Source organism: Eretmochelys imbricata, chromosome 12, assembly GCF_965152235.1.
Source record: "Eretmochelys imbricata isolate rEreImb1 chromosome 12, rEreImb1.hap1, whole genome shotgun sequence".
Classification (NCBI taxonomy): Eukaryota; Metazoa; Chordata; order Testudines; family Cheloniidae; genus Eretmochelys; species Eretmochelys imbricata.
The window spans coordinates 39,555,335-39,570,154 of NC_135583.1; the positions used below are offsets into that span (position 1 = coordinate 39,555,335).

The following is a 14,820-nucleotide window of genomic DNA, read 5'->3' on the forward strand; positions in this document are numbered from 1 at the left end:
AACTATATTTCTGCCCTGCCCCCTTCCCCCTCCCAGGTATGAGAAGTTTCTCGGTGTACTCAGGAGATGTCAAATTTCCCATCTGGTGCTTTCTGTGCGGGGATGTGTTTGTCTTAATCTCAGCGTCTAAATCCAGCTCGCAGCTAATCCCAGGAGCTGAGTCGCAGACCGCGTGCGCCGTTCCTTTTTAATTTCGTTTGAAACCGAAGCTCACCCTCGCTCATTTCCCAGCTCTGCAATTCAGTGTGGAATGCACAGAGCAGATAAGCGACTTGCTGGGAGCCAGCGGGCTGGAGAAGACAGCTCACCCGCGCACACGAGTTATCACTCGCTGCAGCTGCATCCGTCTAGGTGACATCTGCTAAACAGGAAGTGCCTCTTGCCAGTTTCTTTCTTAAGAAAAAGGGGGCTGGTTTTGTTTGCTTCCCCCCTTTCCCCTATTTGTCTGGGGTCGGGCCTTGCAGATCTTTCTTCATTTCTTTTGAGTCACAAGGCCACCGAGTGAGCGAGGGTTCATGTTTGTAACTGTTGAAAGACCAGGCTTTCTTAGCACCAGCGTTTTTGAGGCAGCATAGTGGCCCGCATGGTGTGGGAAAGGAGTTTAGAGGGGTTTGTGGCAGCCACAACACGTTTAATAAGGATTTAAAAATAAAAAGGTTTCCCAAGCCAGTCGCTCTGATCCTGTTACGTGGCATAAAAAGAAAAATGCTCCTAGCTGTTGTGGGAAGAGTGTCACCAGCCCTGAGAAGTGCAAAATCAGGGTTCATGTCCCGCGAAATGATGAGATTATCTTAGACATCAAGAGATGAAAAAAAAATCGAGTTCTTGTTATTAGTCTCCTGGTTTCTGGGCCTTTAGGGAGTCCTGTTTACCAGCATTTCTCAGCCACCAGGAAGGTAGAAACTTTGTTAAAGATGAGATTCTCATGTGATCCCATGACTACTGGAGCTGGAGCTTTAAGAAAAAACCCAATTACCGTGAAACGGACACTAAAGCAGCGAGAGTGGCAGTACGTGGTCATTGCTGCTAGCGCCAGGGCTGCGGAAGAGTTTCCATCCCAACCCCACTGATTTCACCAAGTCACAACTTTCTGAAATATCCCCTGGAGGAGCTGAAATTCTCCAGGTTTGATCTCTGCCCAAAGGTGAATTTGTGAGGGAAGTGTGAGCTAAATCCCCTAAGCCCATTTGGAGTTAGATGGGATTGCCAAACAAACCTTTGTCACGTTTTACCAAAGTTTCTGACTGTATTTTTCCTCACATCCAAGCCAATCTGTGGAACTGCAAACACAGCCCCCAGCGACTTGCCTACACATCGCTCTCTTCTCTCAGGGGTCTCTCTCTCTCTTTCCTCAATACTGGGGCAACATACCCAGCTCTCTCCTTCCATGTGCTGCCCCATCTCTGTTCCAAGAGCCATTCCCTACGAGCTTCCAGTGTTCATTCTCCCAGGGCCAGAGTCCACTCTGTGCAGCCCTATAGAAATTCATCAGGCCTTGCTGGCCCTAGAATGGAGCTCCTTTCCACTCTGATGAAGTGAGCTGTAGCTCACGAAAGCTCATGCTCAAATAAATTGGTTAGTCTCTAAGGTGCCACAAGTACTCCTTTTCTTTTTACTCTTGCCAATATGTCCCATAGAGAAGGTCTTTGGATCATCTCTGGGGATCTGGGCCTGCACCTCTGGCCACTCCCTGGCACCTATTCTCAGGGAAGTTAGTTGAGATTGGAAGAATGTGAGGATCCTACATCAACTCCTTTGTAGCAAGGGTCCCGAGTGAATTAGCAATACCCTGCTCTCCAGCCAGGCCCATCTGGATCTCTGTCTCTCACACACCACATTTTACCCAGACTTCATCAGCCCCTCTTGGTCTTCTCTTCTGATGCAAGGGCAGAATCTTCTCCTTCCATGCGATGCCCTTCAGCAAAATCACACTTTGAGGTCTGACCACATCACAGATGTACATAACATAAGAACACAAGAATGGCCATACTGGGTCAAACCAATGGTCCATCTAGCCCAGTATCCTGCCTTCCGATGGCAGCTGGGACCAGATACTTCAGAGGGAACAAACAGAGCAGGACAATTATCAAGTGATAATTATCAATTATCAACTGTCGTCCAGTCCCAGTCAGAGGTTTAGGGATACCCAGAGCATGAGGTTGCCTCCCTGACCATCTTGGCTAATAGCCATCAATGGACCTATCCTCCATGAACTTATCTGATTCTTTTTTGAATCCAGTTATACTTTTGGCTTTCACAATGTCTCCAGGCAAGGAGTTCCACAGGTTGACTGTGCGTTGTGTGAAGCAGTACTTCCTTTTGTTTTAAACCTGCTGCCTGTTAATTTCATGGGTGACCCCTGGTTCTTGTGTTATGGGAAGGAGTAAATAACACTTCCTGATTGACTGTCTCCATCCCAGACATGATTTTACAGACCTCTGTCATATCCCCCCTGAGCCGTCTCTTTTCCAAACTGAACAGCCCCAGTGTTTTTAGTCTTTGCTCGCACAGAAGCTGTTCCATCCCCCTCAATCAGTTTTGTTTGCCTTCTCTGCACCTTTTCCAGTTCTATCTTTTCTGAGATGGGGCGAGCAGAACTGCACGTCGTATTCAGAGTGTGGGCGTACCACGGATTTATATAGCGGCATTATGATCTTTTCTGTCTTATTATCTATCCTTTTGCTAACATTTGCAGTGGGCGAGGTCTAGGTTGGATATTAGGAAACACTAGTTCACTAGGAGGGTGGTGAAGCACTGGACTGGGTTCCCTAGGGAGGTGTTGGAATCTCCATCCTTAGAGGTTTTTAAGGCCCGGCTTGACAAAGCCCTGGCTGGGATGATTTAGTTGGGGATTGGGCCTGCTTTGAGCAGGGGGTTGGACTAGATACCTCCTGAGGTCCCTTCCAACCCTCATCTTCTATGATTCTCTTAGCTTGTTGGACTGCAGATGTTTTCAGAGAACTAGCCACGAAGTAGCAGTGGGAGGCAGGTTTTCCAGGAGGTGTTGGAAATGCAGTGCAATGTCAAGTGTGCGCTGCACACCAATTCCTTGTAGCTATGCGGGGAAGGCAGTGCATAGAACAAACAACGCTAGGGCTGGGACAAAGCTGATGCTCTGAGGGGATCAGGGAGGCTGCCCTGGGCACCAGCATTTGGGTGACAAAACGTGTAGAGACCCCGGAGGGATTTTAAAAGGTGACCAGGTGCAATGGCATCTGTCCCCAGCTGCCCTGAGCTTTTCTTGCCTGCCCCGAGAGCGAATTGCAAGGGAAAATGGGCTCTGGAAACAGGGTGAGTTAGACAGCAGGAAGGCTGGGTGTCTGCTGCCCCACACTTCGTGCGGTCATCTACTCCCATGCAAAGGGCACATGAAACGCCACCATTTGCCCTCAGTAGCACTGTGCACCCATTTGGCATGGACTCGCACTAATGTAATGACTACATCTAGTGCAGGGCACTGGAGGCTTGGGCCTTTGAGGTAATGTCTACTAGGGCCAGAGTGCAACAGAGTGTGTGATAGTTTGATCTAGGTCACAAGCTCTTGTGTGAGGCCAGGCTGCTCCTCCTCAGGGTGGGCCCTGGTCTAACTGATCAGGGCACAAGAAAGTTGAATAGTTTCCCTTACTGATTGCTTCCAGCTAGCACCATGTGACCTTGGGTTCCTGCCCTGTTTCTCCCCACCAGGAGCAAGCTGTCTGTGCAATTAGGTTGTGGAAGGGTTAACGCTCTCCCCTTCCGCTTGGCCAAATAACAACCCCCTAGCAGGCTGCTTGCCAGTGCTCCCAATTTGACAGGGTGGAACTGGCTGCATAAGGCTCTTTAATGATGGGAATTTAATTAGCTTGCATTGCACTTCCAACACCTCCGGTCCCTGCAAAAAAATCAATGTGAATTAACAGAAGTCAGTCCCGCACAGCCTGCTTCAGCCCTGCCACTCGCCCAGAGCTGCAGACAGCTTTATCAGCCGGTGCGCAAGAGCCAGCTTAATGGGCAGGGAGCTCGCTTGCTCCCTGCCCGCTTACACCAGCTCTGAGGGCAGTTTGCAAGAGAGGAGTCCCATGCCGCCAGGGTAAGGACCAGGTGGAAAATGAAGCTAAATCAAAGCCTACAGTGAAACTAACGAAACCATTGCAATAGGTCTCTCAGAGTCACTCTAACTGGATATGCTGCCCTCCAGGCTGCTGCCGCTGGCTCCCTCTGAGAGCTGTCCTCTGGGCCCAAAGAGAGAATGGGCAGCTGCCAGCGTAGCAGGTCTATTGCTGCATCCAGGGATGCCTTCGCTCAGGATGGCCGCCTACCTCCCCTCCCCCTGAGGCCAGCCCTTTGACTCTCCCCACAATCCACCCAGCCGTGAGCATGGAGCTGACCCTCCCGCTGGGGGACACCGCCACGCTGCTAATGGGCACAGAGCCGGGACCCAGGACTGCTGGAGTTTTACTCCTGGCGCTGACCCCGATGAGCTGCACGACCTTGGGCCAGCCAAGCTGTGCCCGTTCCATGCCATCATTCCACCCTATTACTGCCACTCCACTCGCTGGCCTGCCCATCCCTCCAGCTCTAACGAGAGCTAACCTGTCCCGTGGAAACCCCAAAGGCCCCACTGCGACCTCTACACCAGGCCTTGACGCTGGGTGGCACTTCCTCAGTGGGCATGATGCCTGTTGCCTGCCCCAGACCCTGGATACACTGCGCTCCTGGGTGGGAGGGGGGCAACGGGCCGCAGGCCCCCCAAGCCATGGAACAAACAGGGGCTGCAGAGTGCCACTGAAAGTGGGGGGAGAGAGGGTATGACTAGGGGGGAGTCGGGTTCTGCCCCAGGGTGGGTATTGGAGGGCAAACCCGTCCTGCACTCACTGAGCAGCAGCAGTACCCATCCCATGGGGCTAGCGGGCTCCCCACTTTGGCCATTGGCTGCTCTCATCCCAGCGTCACGTGACCAGAGCTGGATGACCAGCGGGGGCGGGGAGGGCAGCCAAATTTGAGTGAGTGGCAGAGCAGTGTACGGGGGCACAGCACCACTCAGGGTGGGTCTCACTCGGCAACCCACCCCCACGGTCTCCCACTTCCCAGGGGCAGGGCCTGACCTCCTCTGTGTCACACCCCCTGGGGGCACAACCCCCCCCCCCATCATGTTTTTGGAAGGGTGGAGGAGCCTCAGTTTCAGATTTTGCCCCTAACCCCCGCAAACCTCTGTGCAGCCCTGCAGCCCGACATTCCCCCTCTCTCCCAAATCTCCACAGGAGCATGGGAATTGCCCCCTCCCCAGCCCCTGCTCTCCCCTTACTTTTCCATGTCCACCATTGGACTGAACCATTCCAGACTCCTGCCAGTCTGAGGATGGACCGGGCGAGACAAACCCAGCTCAGTTGCGTTGCTGGCCGGGCAGGACGCGGACCCCTCGACCAGTGAGACGCGGCAGTGGGAGGGGACGGCAGAGATTGCCTTGGGGGACGGGCCCAGCTGACACCCGCTGTGGAGTGGTAACGCTGTCAGGGCAAGGGCACAGCCGGTCTCCTAGCACCTCGCAGGACTCGGCGTTGCCCAAGTGCCGCAGCTAATGCCCCCCTGCCTCGGGGAGCCCCCCTGGCTCAGGGCCCAGGGTGCAGGTGGAGGATTGACAGTGCACAGAGAGCTAAAGTGGGTTGGCCACAGGCACACCGGGGGTCTGTGGCAGAACCAGGAATAGACCCGCATCACCTGGGAGCAAGCCCAGGGCCTTAACCACAAGCCGTCCTCCCATCCCTGGCCACTCTGTGCAGCCTGCCAGCCAGAGGGCCCGGTTGACACCAGTGGTCCATAGGCAGGTTCTGATGGGGACATTGGTCCGCTCAAAATTGGCCTGAGACCCAGCTCAGCTCACAGGGCACAGGAGGGAGGCCCCCTAGTGACCTGACCCAGGTGTGAGGGTATAAGGTCTTCGGGGTGAGGAGTGGAGGTGAGGCGGGGGGCAGGAGCTGGGGGGAAAGGGGACAGAGTTGAGACCCAGGGATGGGGGTGCAGATAGCAGCTGTGGGGCGGGGGCGAGCGACAGAGAGCGGAGGAGGGTGAGAGTGAATAGAAGCAGATGGGGGACAGGATCTGGGGGCGGATAGGAGCCAGTGGGCACACGGAAAGTCTCCAGGGGCAAGAGTAGGTCAGGGGAAAGGGGACAGGGGCAGGAGGGTCTTTAACTACTCGGCCCCACTCCTCTCCAGAACCTGGAATGGAACCCAGCATTCCTGAGGCCCCCCCTTCCCCTGTGGTCAGCCTCTCTGTGTGAAACCCACTGTCAAAGTGTGGGTCTTGTTCCCCTCCAGTGGCTGGTGCACCTGGCAAATAGCAGCCTACCGCTGCTGCCGGTTCCTCTGGTAGCTCAAGTGGAGTGGCTCTAAAGGTGCTGATGACCCATGGGTGGGGGGTGCAGTCGGGTTCCACAGGATGGAATTTCAGCTGTGTAACAAACATAGGAAATTGCACAAAAACGTCTGTGTGAAAAATGTTAAGGTTGCAAAGTCATGCAGTGTGCAGATAGGAAATGCCAGAATTGATGCTGGCCATGCAACCTGAAGGCAGGCCTCTTGCATATATGCATTGTGAAACAGACTTTAATTACATGTTCCCAGCCTATACTGTCGACAGGACCCTGCCTCATTCAGTGCACACTGCATGAAATTTACCCTTCTGAAACAAGCAACCCCATCACCTTCTTCTGTGCAAGCCTTCCTCCTTCCCTCGCCTGCCCCATTCGTCCCTTTCCTCTGCGGAGTGGCTAAGTGATGCTGTGCCTATGCTCGGGATTTGGGGCCAAAGTTCCCCACTGTTGCTAAGACTGATGCAGCTCCCTCATTGGCAGCAATGCTGGCTGCACTGGTGTAGACAGGTGGCTGAGTGGCCACTGGCATTTTAGGCCTGTTATCTGCAGTGTTAGATAACAGGATGGTTTGAGTTGTGACAGAAGCCTTGTCTACACGCGAGTCCAATCATAGTTATCACCAACGGAGCCGTGTTGACTAAAGTGGGAAATTGTGGCCAAAAACCCCTGGTCTGGACACAGCCCTGTAAGTTCCTGACTGCGGAGAGTTTGTCCTTAGTCTCTCTGGCAGGTCCCACGTGTACCTATGAGGCTAGATGGTAGGTATTATTGTTGTTAATTACTGGGAACACATGCATCATGGGAAGCAGGGGATGTTGCTGGCTGGCTGTGATCACCTTGCCCTATTTCCAAGTTCCCAGGCTAAGCAGGGCTTGTTATCAATAGCAGAAAACCGTGCCCTCTCTGTTTGATTTCATTTCCTTTCTCCCCGCCCCTCCCTGCTCCAGTGCTCCTCTGAGATAACTGAAACCAGAGCGAAGGGTGGGCCATGGACCAGCTAGCATTATCGCTCTCTTCCTCACGGCAAGGAAATCAGGAAGTTTGCAGAGATACCCTGCCAATAAAATAAACACTGCTCCTGCCAGCAGCTGAACGGTGTATCACCCCTGACAGCTGCCAGAGCTCCCCTTGGATCGCCCTTCCGGTCAATAATGTGTGCAAATGAGCAGCCACCCAGCAATGAACCGAGCTCCAAAGCTTACTGCATGGAGACCCTGTGTTTATGGCACCGCCCACCGCTGGTAGGGAAAGAATTCTCCATGCCGCAGGGCAATGGCGGGGCGACCGGGAGAGACTGACCATGTGTTGTTATTAGAGAGCTGAGCTCTGCATCCTCCATCTTCAGCAACACTCAGATCCAGACCCTGATATCTCAGCCCTCTATAAACAATCGAAGGCCCTTCTATAGCTCCCATTGCTGGAGTACCCATCACGCTTTCCTCACAACGCCCCGGGCGGCAGGGCAGGTCTGGTTGTACAGATGGGGAACTGACGCTGAGGGATTTGCCCAAAGTCACACATGGAACATACGGCAGAGCACAGAATCCAAGCCAGGTCTCCTGAGCCACAGACCAGCACCTAACCACGGGGCCAGACTTCATCTTTACAAGGAGATGGGAACTCTCCTCTGCACATTCAGATCCTTCTTGAACCCCACCTCTGCTGCGGAGCTGGCAAGAACCTGAGTCAGCTTCAGTTATGCCAGGCTGGGGCACTACAGGAAACCCTCCAGTAGGACAGACGGACAGATTAGATAGATGATGACAAACACCAGGCAGGAGGGCAGCTGTTATGCAATAAACCCATAAAAATGGCACTACCAAAATGTGTGCCAGCTGTCACCCAGACCACTCAGATACCATGGTGATGGGCAGATTCTAAGAACCTGAACAGACGCTGCTCAGAGGTTACAGTCGCTTCCTCTGTTCTTTGTTTGCCGAATGTAAGTGTCCCAAGGCTGGGACCGAGTCTGCGAGGCAATTAGAAAGTGCCTCGCATTACACATGGTGGGAAATCCCACGGTATAAATGATAATCATTTCCGCTGGAGAGATCCTGCCATCACCCCACATTTACCATCTGGGAAGAGATCCTCCCAAGAAAGGGCTCAGGATGGGACACTCCCCTTCCCCACCTTTACTCTAGCATCGCCATCAGGATGCATTATCCATTCATCCTCTGCCTTTCCCTACTGGGCCATGGTCTCCCCTTGGCCCCTGGGCAGAGCTCCCACTGAAATCAAAGAGCAAAGAAACAGCAAAGTCCCGTGGCAGGATATGATCCATAGCTGGCATGGCACTCATTGTGGGAAACCAGAGCCTGTGATTCTCTGAGCAGAAGCAGTGGCCCTAACTGAATCCCAGTCGGCAAAGGGTTAACTCCTGGCCCCTGTTAATCCCAGCAGGCAAAGGGTTTACTCCTGACCCTTTTTAATCTCAGTAAGCAAAGGGTTAACTCCTGGCCCCTGTTAATCCCAGCAAGCAAAGGGTTAATCCCTGGGCCCTGTTAATCCCAGAAGGCAAAGGGTTAATCCCTGGCTGCTGTTAATCCCAGCAAACAAAGGGTTAATCCCTGGGCCCTGTTAATCCCAGCAAACAAAGAGTTAACCCTGACCCCTGTCTCCCACAGCTGCACTGGGCGGAGTAAGGAGATGGAATTGGGGCCTGCTAGCCCAGGCAGGCTCTCCGAGCTCCTCGGGGAACTCCATAAAACAGCTAGTTCCCCAGGGCCGGCATCCTCTGAATTCCTGGGGAGCTGTAGTGTTTATGGGCCACTGGCTGAGGGCTTTAAACTAGAGAGAGCATCAGCTGGGAAGGCACCTGTGGGTGTTCTTGTGTGTGTGAGTTATGGTTGCCCCAAATGCCCACAGCTGCGCTATTATTCACTCTCCACTCTGCTGAGAGGACTAAGGGCAAAGGTACGGGTTTCTCCCCCCTTACCCAGTATGGGGGTGTGATGGGTGACCAGGTGTAGTGGTGAAGTTTTGCTCTCTGCATTGATATCCACCTGGAGTGGTCCTGGGTATGATGGAGGCTTTCTGGTGAGCCAATAAGACCTGCTATAAGCCTCTCCCAGCTGGAAGGGGGAGATCTCTTTCCCTGGCTCTCCCATGTTGCTTGTCAAAGAAACCCTGGTGCTGGGACTGACTCGGGTCAGACATGCCTGCGCTGTACAGTCTGCTCTCAAGGGCAGTATTGTTCCCCTGATAGCCAGGTGAATCTCTGCTACACGCAGCCGGTTTCAGGTGCAGCTGCTGGACCTTCACGCTGTGTCTGCAGCATGATTTCTTCACGGCAATTTCCCTTCCGCACTCCCCTGGTAAGAACGAGGGGAGGGGAGCCCTAGTGGAGGCCGGCCGCCAGCCCTCTGAGTCCCGTGTTTCTTAACCCTGTTCGGAGCCAGGGTTAAGATGATGATGTAGTAGTTACATGTCCCTGGACAGTCAAGCTACAGCTTCTTGCCCTTGCCAGTGCTGTGGTGGGCTTGTACTGCTGGGGGACCTTAACCAGAGAAGGCTGGTGGAGACAGGGTCTCTGGCTGCTCCTATTTACCTTGTAAGTCAGCTCAACTGCTGGATTATTTCTGCCTGAAAAACAGACCCTGTTGCTGGGCTGCTCTGAATGCCAGGGCAAAAGCTGGAGAGTCCACGCTTTAAAGGGGAACCAGCCAAACTGCCTCTAAGACAGCCGATGTCCAAATCCCCGAAACAGCATCAGCAGGTCTGGTTAACTTCCCCTTTTGTTCCTCCTCTTATAGGAGTGCCACTGTATATGGGTTGCTGGTGCCTATGACTGCGGCTGGGAAAATCCATCTGCTGCTGGGGAAAGAGTAAGTCCAGTTTGTATGCGATCCCAGTTGGGTTTTTAAGTTTTTGGTTGATCAACTTTATGGGTCTCAGAGAAGAATATTGAAAAGAAAGCAGAGACCCAGTATCCTTAGGCCAGTAAATAAAACCCACAGATGCTCATGATTCCAAAAGTGACTTACTAAGAACAGCAAAAAGAAAAGGAGGACTTGTGGCACCTTAGAGACTAATAAATTTATTTGAGCATCAGCTTTCGTGAGCTACAGCTCACTCCTGCCAGCTCTGCTCTTAGGAGAGGTGAGAACACAGGACTGGGAGCCAGGGGTCTCCTGAGTTCTCATCCTGCCTTTGACACAGACACTCTCTGTGGCCCTGGCTAAGTCACTGCGCCTCTCTGGAACCTGGGGCTGATGGTGCCTGCCTTGCTCCCAGAGGGCTGCGAGGATGAGCTAGGAAATGTTTTCTAGCCCTCTGAGGATGGAAAGTGTTCTACACAATGAAATGTTCTTGCTGCCCTCCATGCGCACGCCCAGCTCCTGCCCATGCTAGTTGGGGGGCAGGCCATAGGGTGCACAGCCCTGCTTCTGGGATGGCATCCTCAGAGAAAGGGTCAAGATATTTCCAGCAGCAGCAGCTCGTAGGCACGAACCGTGTGATCTGCTGAGGTCTTGCTGCTGGGCGTCACTCCAGCTTGGATTCTCTGACGCGCTGCCGTTTTACTGGGACGGAACCGCTCTGCCCATGTTACCTGGTGTGGTTCTGTGCAGGGCTGTACAGTGACGTGGGAAGCTTCATGGGGTGTGTCCCCACGTGCCTCAGGACCTAATCCTGAGAGATGCTAAGCCCCACCTGACTGTGGGAGCAGGCCTTTGGGCAGCACTGAGGTGGAGGCTGGGAGCTGTGTCTCCGGAATACTCTCTGTGTGTGTCAGGGATCCCCTGGCTTCTAGGCAGCCTGGTTCCTCGTGTGTATTCACCTTTAAAATCGTGCTGCCAGGTGCTGGTGCAGACACACAGCACCAGGGACAGGCCCCCAATTCAAATGCACAGTTACCGGCTGGGGAATAACAGGCAAGGCAGCAGAGCTGCTGAAAAGGATTTGGGGGTGAGAGTGAGTCACACGTGGACTATGAGTCAAAACCATGATGCTGTTGCAACAAAGGCTACTATCGTTCTGGGGTGTATTACCAGGCATGTTGTATGTAAGACATGGGAGGTGATGGTCCCGCTCTACTCGGCACTGGGGAGGCCTCAGCTGGAGTCCTGTGTCCAGTTCTGGGCGCCCCACTTGAGCAAAGATGTGGACAAATGGGAGAGAGTCCAGAAGAGAAATGAGAAAAGGTTTAACCATTCCTCCTAGCTCAGGGTTTCTAAAAAACCCTGGGTATGTTTAGTTCTGAGGAAAGACTGAGCAGGGACCTGATGACAGTCCTCAAATCGGTGAAGGGCTGCTCTAAAGAGGACGGGGTCAACTGTTCTCCATGGCCACTGAAGGTAGGAGACGTGATGGGCTTAATCTGCTGCATGGGAGACTAAGGTGAGATATTAGAAAAAGCTTCTTAACGCCCAGGGGAGTGAAACCCTGGAACAGGGAAGGTGAGGGAGGCTGTGGAATCCCTGTCCTTGGAGGATTGTAAGAACAGGTGGGACAAACCCCTGTCAAGAACAGTCTGGGTTTACTTGGCCCTGCCTCAGTGCACACCACTGGACTAGATGCGTTCTCGCGGTCCTTCCAGCCCGACAGTTCCATGATTCTAACCCTCTGGAATCACTTGGGATGGGCCCAGCAGCTCCTACACTTACATGTGCACTGGGTTAGTGGGCTGGACCTCATGAAGCCCTGCACCCTTCCTCCCTTTGCTTGCGGGGACGGCAGGGCCTTTCTATGGGCTCCCCCCAGCATCCTCGAAAGCTCTGCAGGGCGGAGACCCTCCTGCTGGCTGGGAGTGGTAGGAGCATTGCCCTCCAGAGCCCAACCACGTGGCCCCACTGACCCCACTTGCTTGCCACTCAGGCCTCGGATCCCCGCACGACCATGCGGTGCTATCCCCATGCTGGGCTGCCCTGTTTCCTTCCCATCTCCACTGCCTCCCCTAGCAGAACATTATCAACTCTGTAGCAACCCTAGGAATGAGGGTGTCTGGGGAAAATGCATTACGGAGACCCGTTTCCTTCCCATCTCCACTGCCTCCCCTAGCAGAACATTATCAACTCTGTAGCAACCCTAGGAATGAGGGTGTCTGGGGAAAATGCGTTACGGAGACTAGATGGATCCACAAGGGAACGGCTTTAACTCCAGCTCCTGCAGCCCCTCTGAGCTGTATCCCTGACATAGAGCAGTAATTGACAGCTCATTAGGAGCACTGATAGCTGCAATGATACCCACACACCTCAGGGACTGGTGCAGGCGGGGCCAGATCTTGATCTCCATTACGCCAGGGTGACTTTGGTGGAGCCAGCGAGACTCTCTGGGGTAAGTGAGCTCAGAATCTGGCCCAGAATTGCTGCCGGGGAATTAGAGTGGAAAAATAAAACAAGATTCAGGATTACACATGAGCAAGTGACCTGATAATTAAAGAAAGCACCCAGTAAATTCAGGATTTAAAACCTGTAAATAAAACATGAACGAGCCTGATTAGTCATTATGGAAATGTTAATTGCAAAGCAGACACTGCCAACTCAGGATGCACCTTCCTCCAGCTCTGTAGCAAAATCCCTCCATTGTCCTGTGTTGCTCACAGATTGGAGACCAGAAATGCAGTCAAACATCTCTCTGCTCCCAACCTGGCTGCCTCCTCCTAATACTCTGGGACAGGTGACAGTCCTGCTGCTGTATGAACCAGCCTGGCAGCTCCCCGGGGCTCTGCTCCCCCGGTCTATCTGGTTTGTTTGTCCGAGGTGCCATTGGCTTTGCCTAGTCACCAAGTCAAGCTGACATTAAGCTCCCGCCTTTGGAAAACAAGTGCATCTCCCACCTGCTGTGGGGCCCTTGCACCGAATCTGTCTGTGTTTGCCACCCAGCAAGTGCAAGGGCTTGTTTGTGCCCAGGGCTTTCCCTGCGATGAACACCTGTCTGGCTAGTTACGGGCTGCTCTACTGCACTGAAATCCTGTTTGATATAGGGGATGAGTCAACATCTCAGCCCTCATTGCGCGTGTAAACAAAGCGGACAGGCTGGCAGCTGTAACTGCCACCACCTGCCTGTCCAGGATTGGCTTGTTTCACCTCCCATCCAGAGACCTTGTGTCCTTACCTTGGCCAGTTCTCCTGGAGCCGCTTCCCCAGGCGCCATGGCAAGTGGAGGCTGAAGGTCGGTTTTCCAGCTTGGAAGAGCCTCCAGCCATTAAAGCCCAGCCGGTTGCTTGCAGTGCCAGCTGAACTGTGTGGTGGTGGGCTCCAGAAATGCCCTCTGCAGTGCCAGGCCCTCTGCTGCCAGCACTGCTGGAGAGGATCCTTCCAAAGCTCTACCTGAGCTCTCTGATGAAGGCTAGCTGCGTCAAGGGGCTATGGAGGGTGAATGTCTCTCTCACATGCTCTCAGCCACTTTGCAGGGGAGAGGAAATCCCCACAAGAAATCCACACAAGAGGAGAGGCAGGCTGGAGAGCTCCGGCCTCTCCTGCTGGTTGCTTAACAGAAAATGCCGGTTAGCGGCTGCTGGTTACCTGTCCCTAGGGCACCCTGCCCCGAGTCTCTGACTTACTGCTGTCCAGCCTGCTCTGGAGCGTGCCTTGCAAGGGGTGCTGGGTGCTCATGTGACAGCCAGGGTTGATGTGGAGGGGGAGTTGTGTCCCATGGTGAGAGGGGAAGGCAAACAGCTGCCTGCTGGTGATAATGCAGCAGGGGAGGAGGACTGGGCAGCTGAACCCTTGTTCTTCCCCCAACAGGAACCATCTGTGACCAAGCCCAGCTCTGTCTTCCCTGTCACCCATTCCGGTCTGACTTTCCAACAACTTCCCCTTCGCGCTGGCTTCACTTCCCCACTCCGCGAGCGGGGCCAGCGCAGTAGCAGCCGCAGCAGTGGCCAGGCTGGTGTGACGAGTTCTCCTTTTCCCATGCGGGGCGGGGTCAGGGACTGCAGGCGGGAGCAGGACCTCGGTGCTGGGCCTGTCGGTTCTACGTACAGCGGGCTGGGCGGGTGGGTGTCTGCGGCTGTTCTCGTCTTGAACTCATAGGAGGGACTTCCAGAGGGCCTGAGAACTGACATGATCAGACCTGGCCTGGCTCCATGGCCTGGAGCCATGCCCTGGGCCTGCTGGCACACCTCTAACACGCCTCAGTCGTGCACCCTCTGGACTGCAGCCCTCCCGCAGCTCCAGGTCTCCGCTACACCTCGCCCATCTCTCAGCTGGAGAACTGGGAAAAAATCCCCCAGAAGTCTTTGCAATCTGGAGCCCCCTGACTTTCTTAAGTGGTCCTGGCTTCTCCCATCTCTAGTGTGTCTTGGCTCCTGCCTTCTCCACCATCCTGGGCTTCTGTTTGCCCTGATGCCGCTGACCCGCGGGGTGCAAGCCCTGGGGAAAGGAAAGGACTTGTTAGAGAGAGAGCCGAAAGGCTGTACAGGCGGCTGCAGGTGGGAGGGAGGAAATCTGTCCTAAAAATATAGCCGTGACTGCTCGCTCCCCGAAGATGGCTCAGCAGATGGTGTGTCTCTGCCTGCCACCTGT

At 54.0% G+C, this 14,820-nt stretch overlaps 1 protein-coding gene across 8 annotated transcripts in view; it reads right to left on the reverse strand.

Annotated features, from left to right (window-relative positions):
- Positions 1-14,007, reverse strand: part of CBFA2T3 (CBFA2/RUNX1 partner transcriptional co-repressor 3) — a 111,231-nt gene extending 97,224 nt beyond the window's left edge. For 3 of the 8 annotated variants that reach the window (XM_077831545.1, XM_077831549.1, XM_077831543.1), the window contains exon 1: positions 13,409-14,006. In XM_077831545.1, coding sequence (XP_077687671.1) covers positions 13,409-13,499 — 91 coding nt within the window. In that variant the 5' untranslated portion in view covers positions 13,500-14,006. Of the gene's footprint in view, positions 1-13,408 lie in introns of all 8 variants that reach the window. The other 5 variants (XM_077831547.1, XM_077831556.1, XM_077831553.1 and 2 more) reach the window with 3 other exon arrangements.
- Between the last annotated feature and the right edge of the window lie 813 nt (positions 14,008-14,820).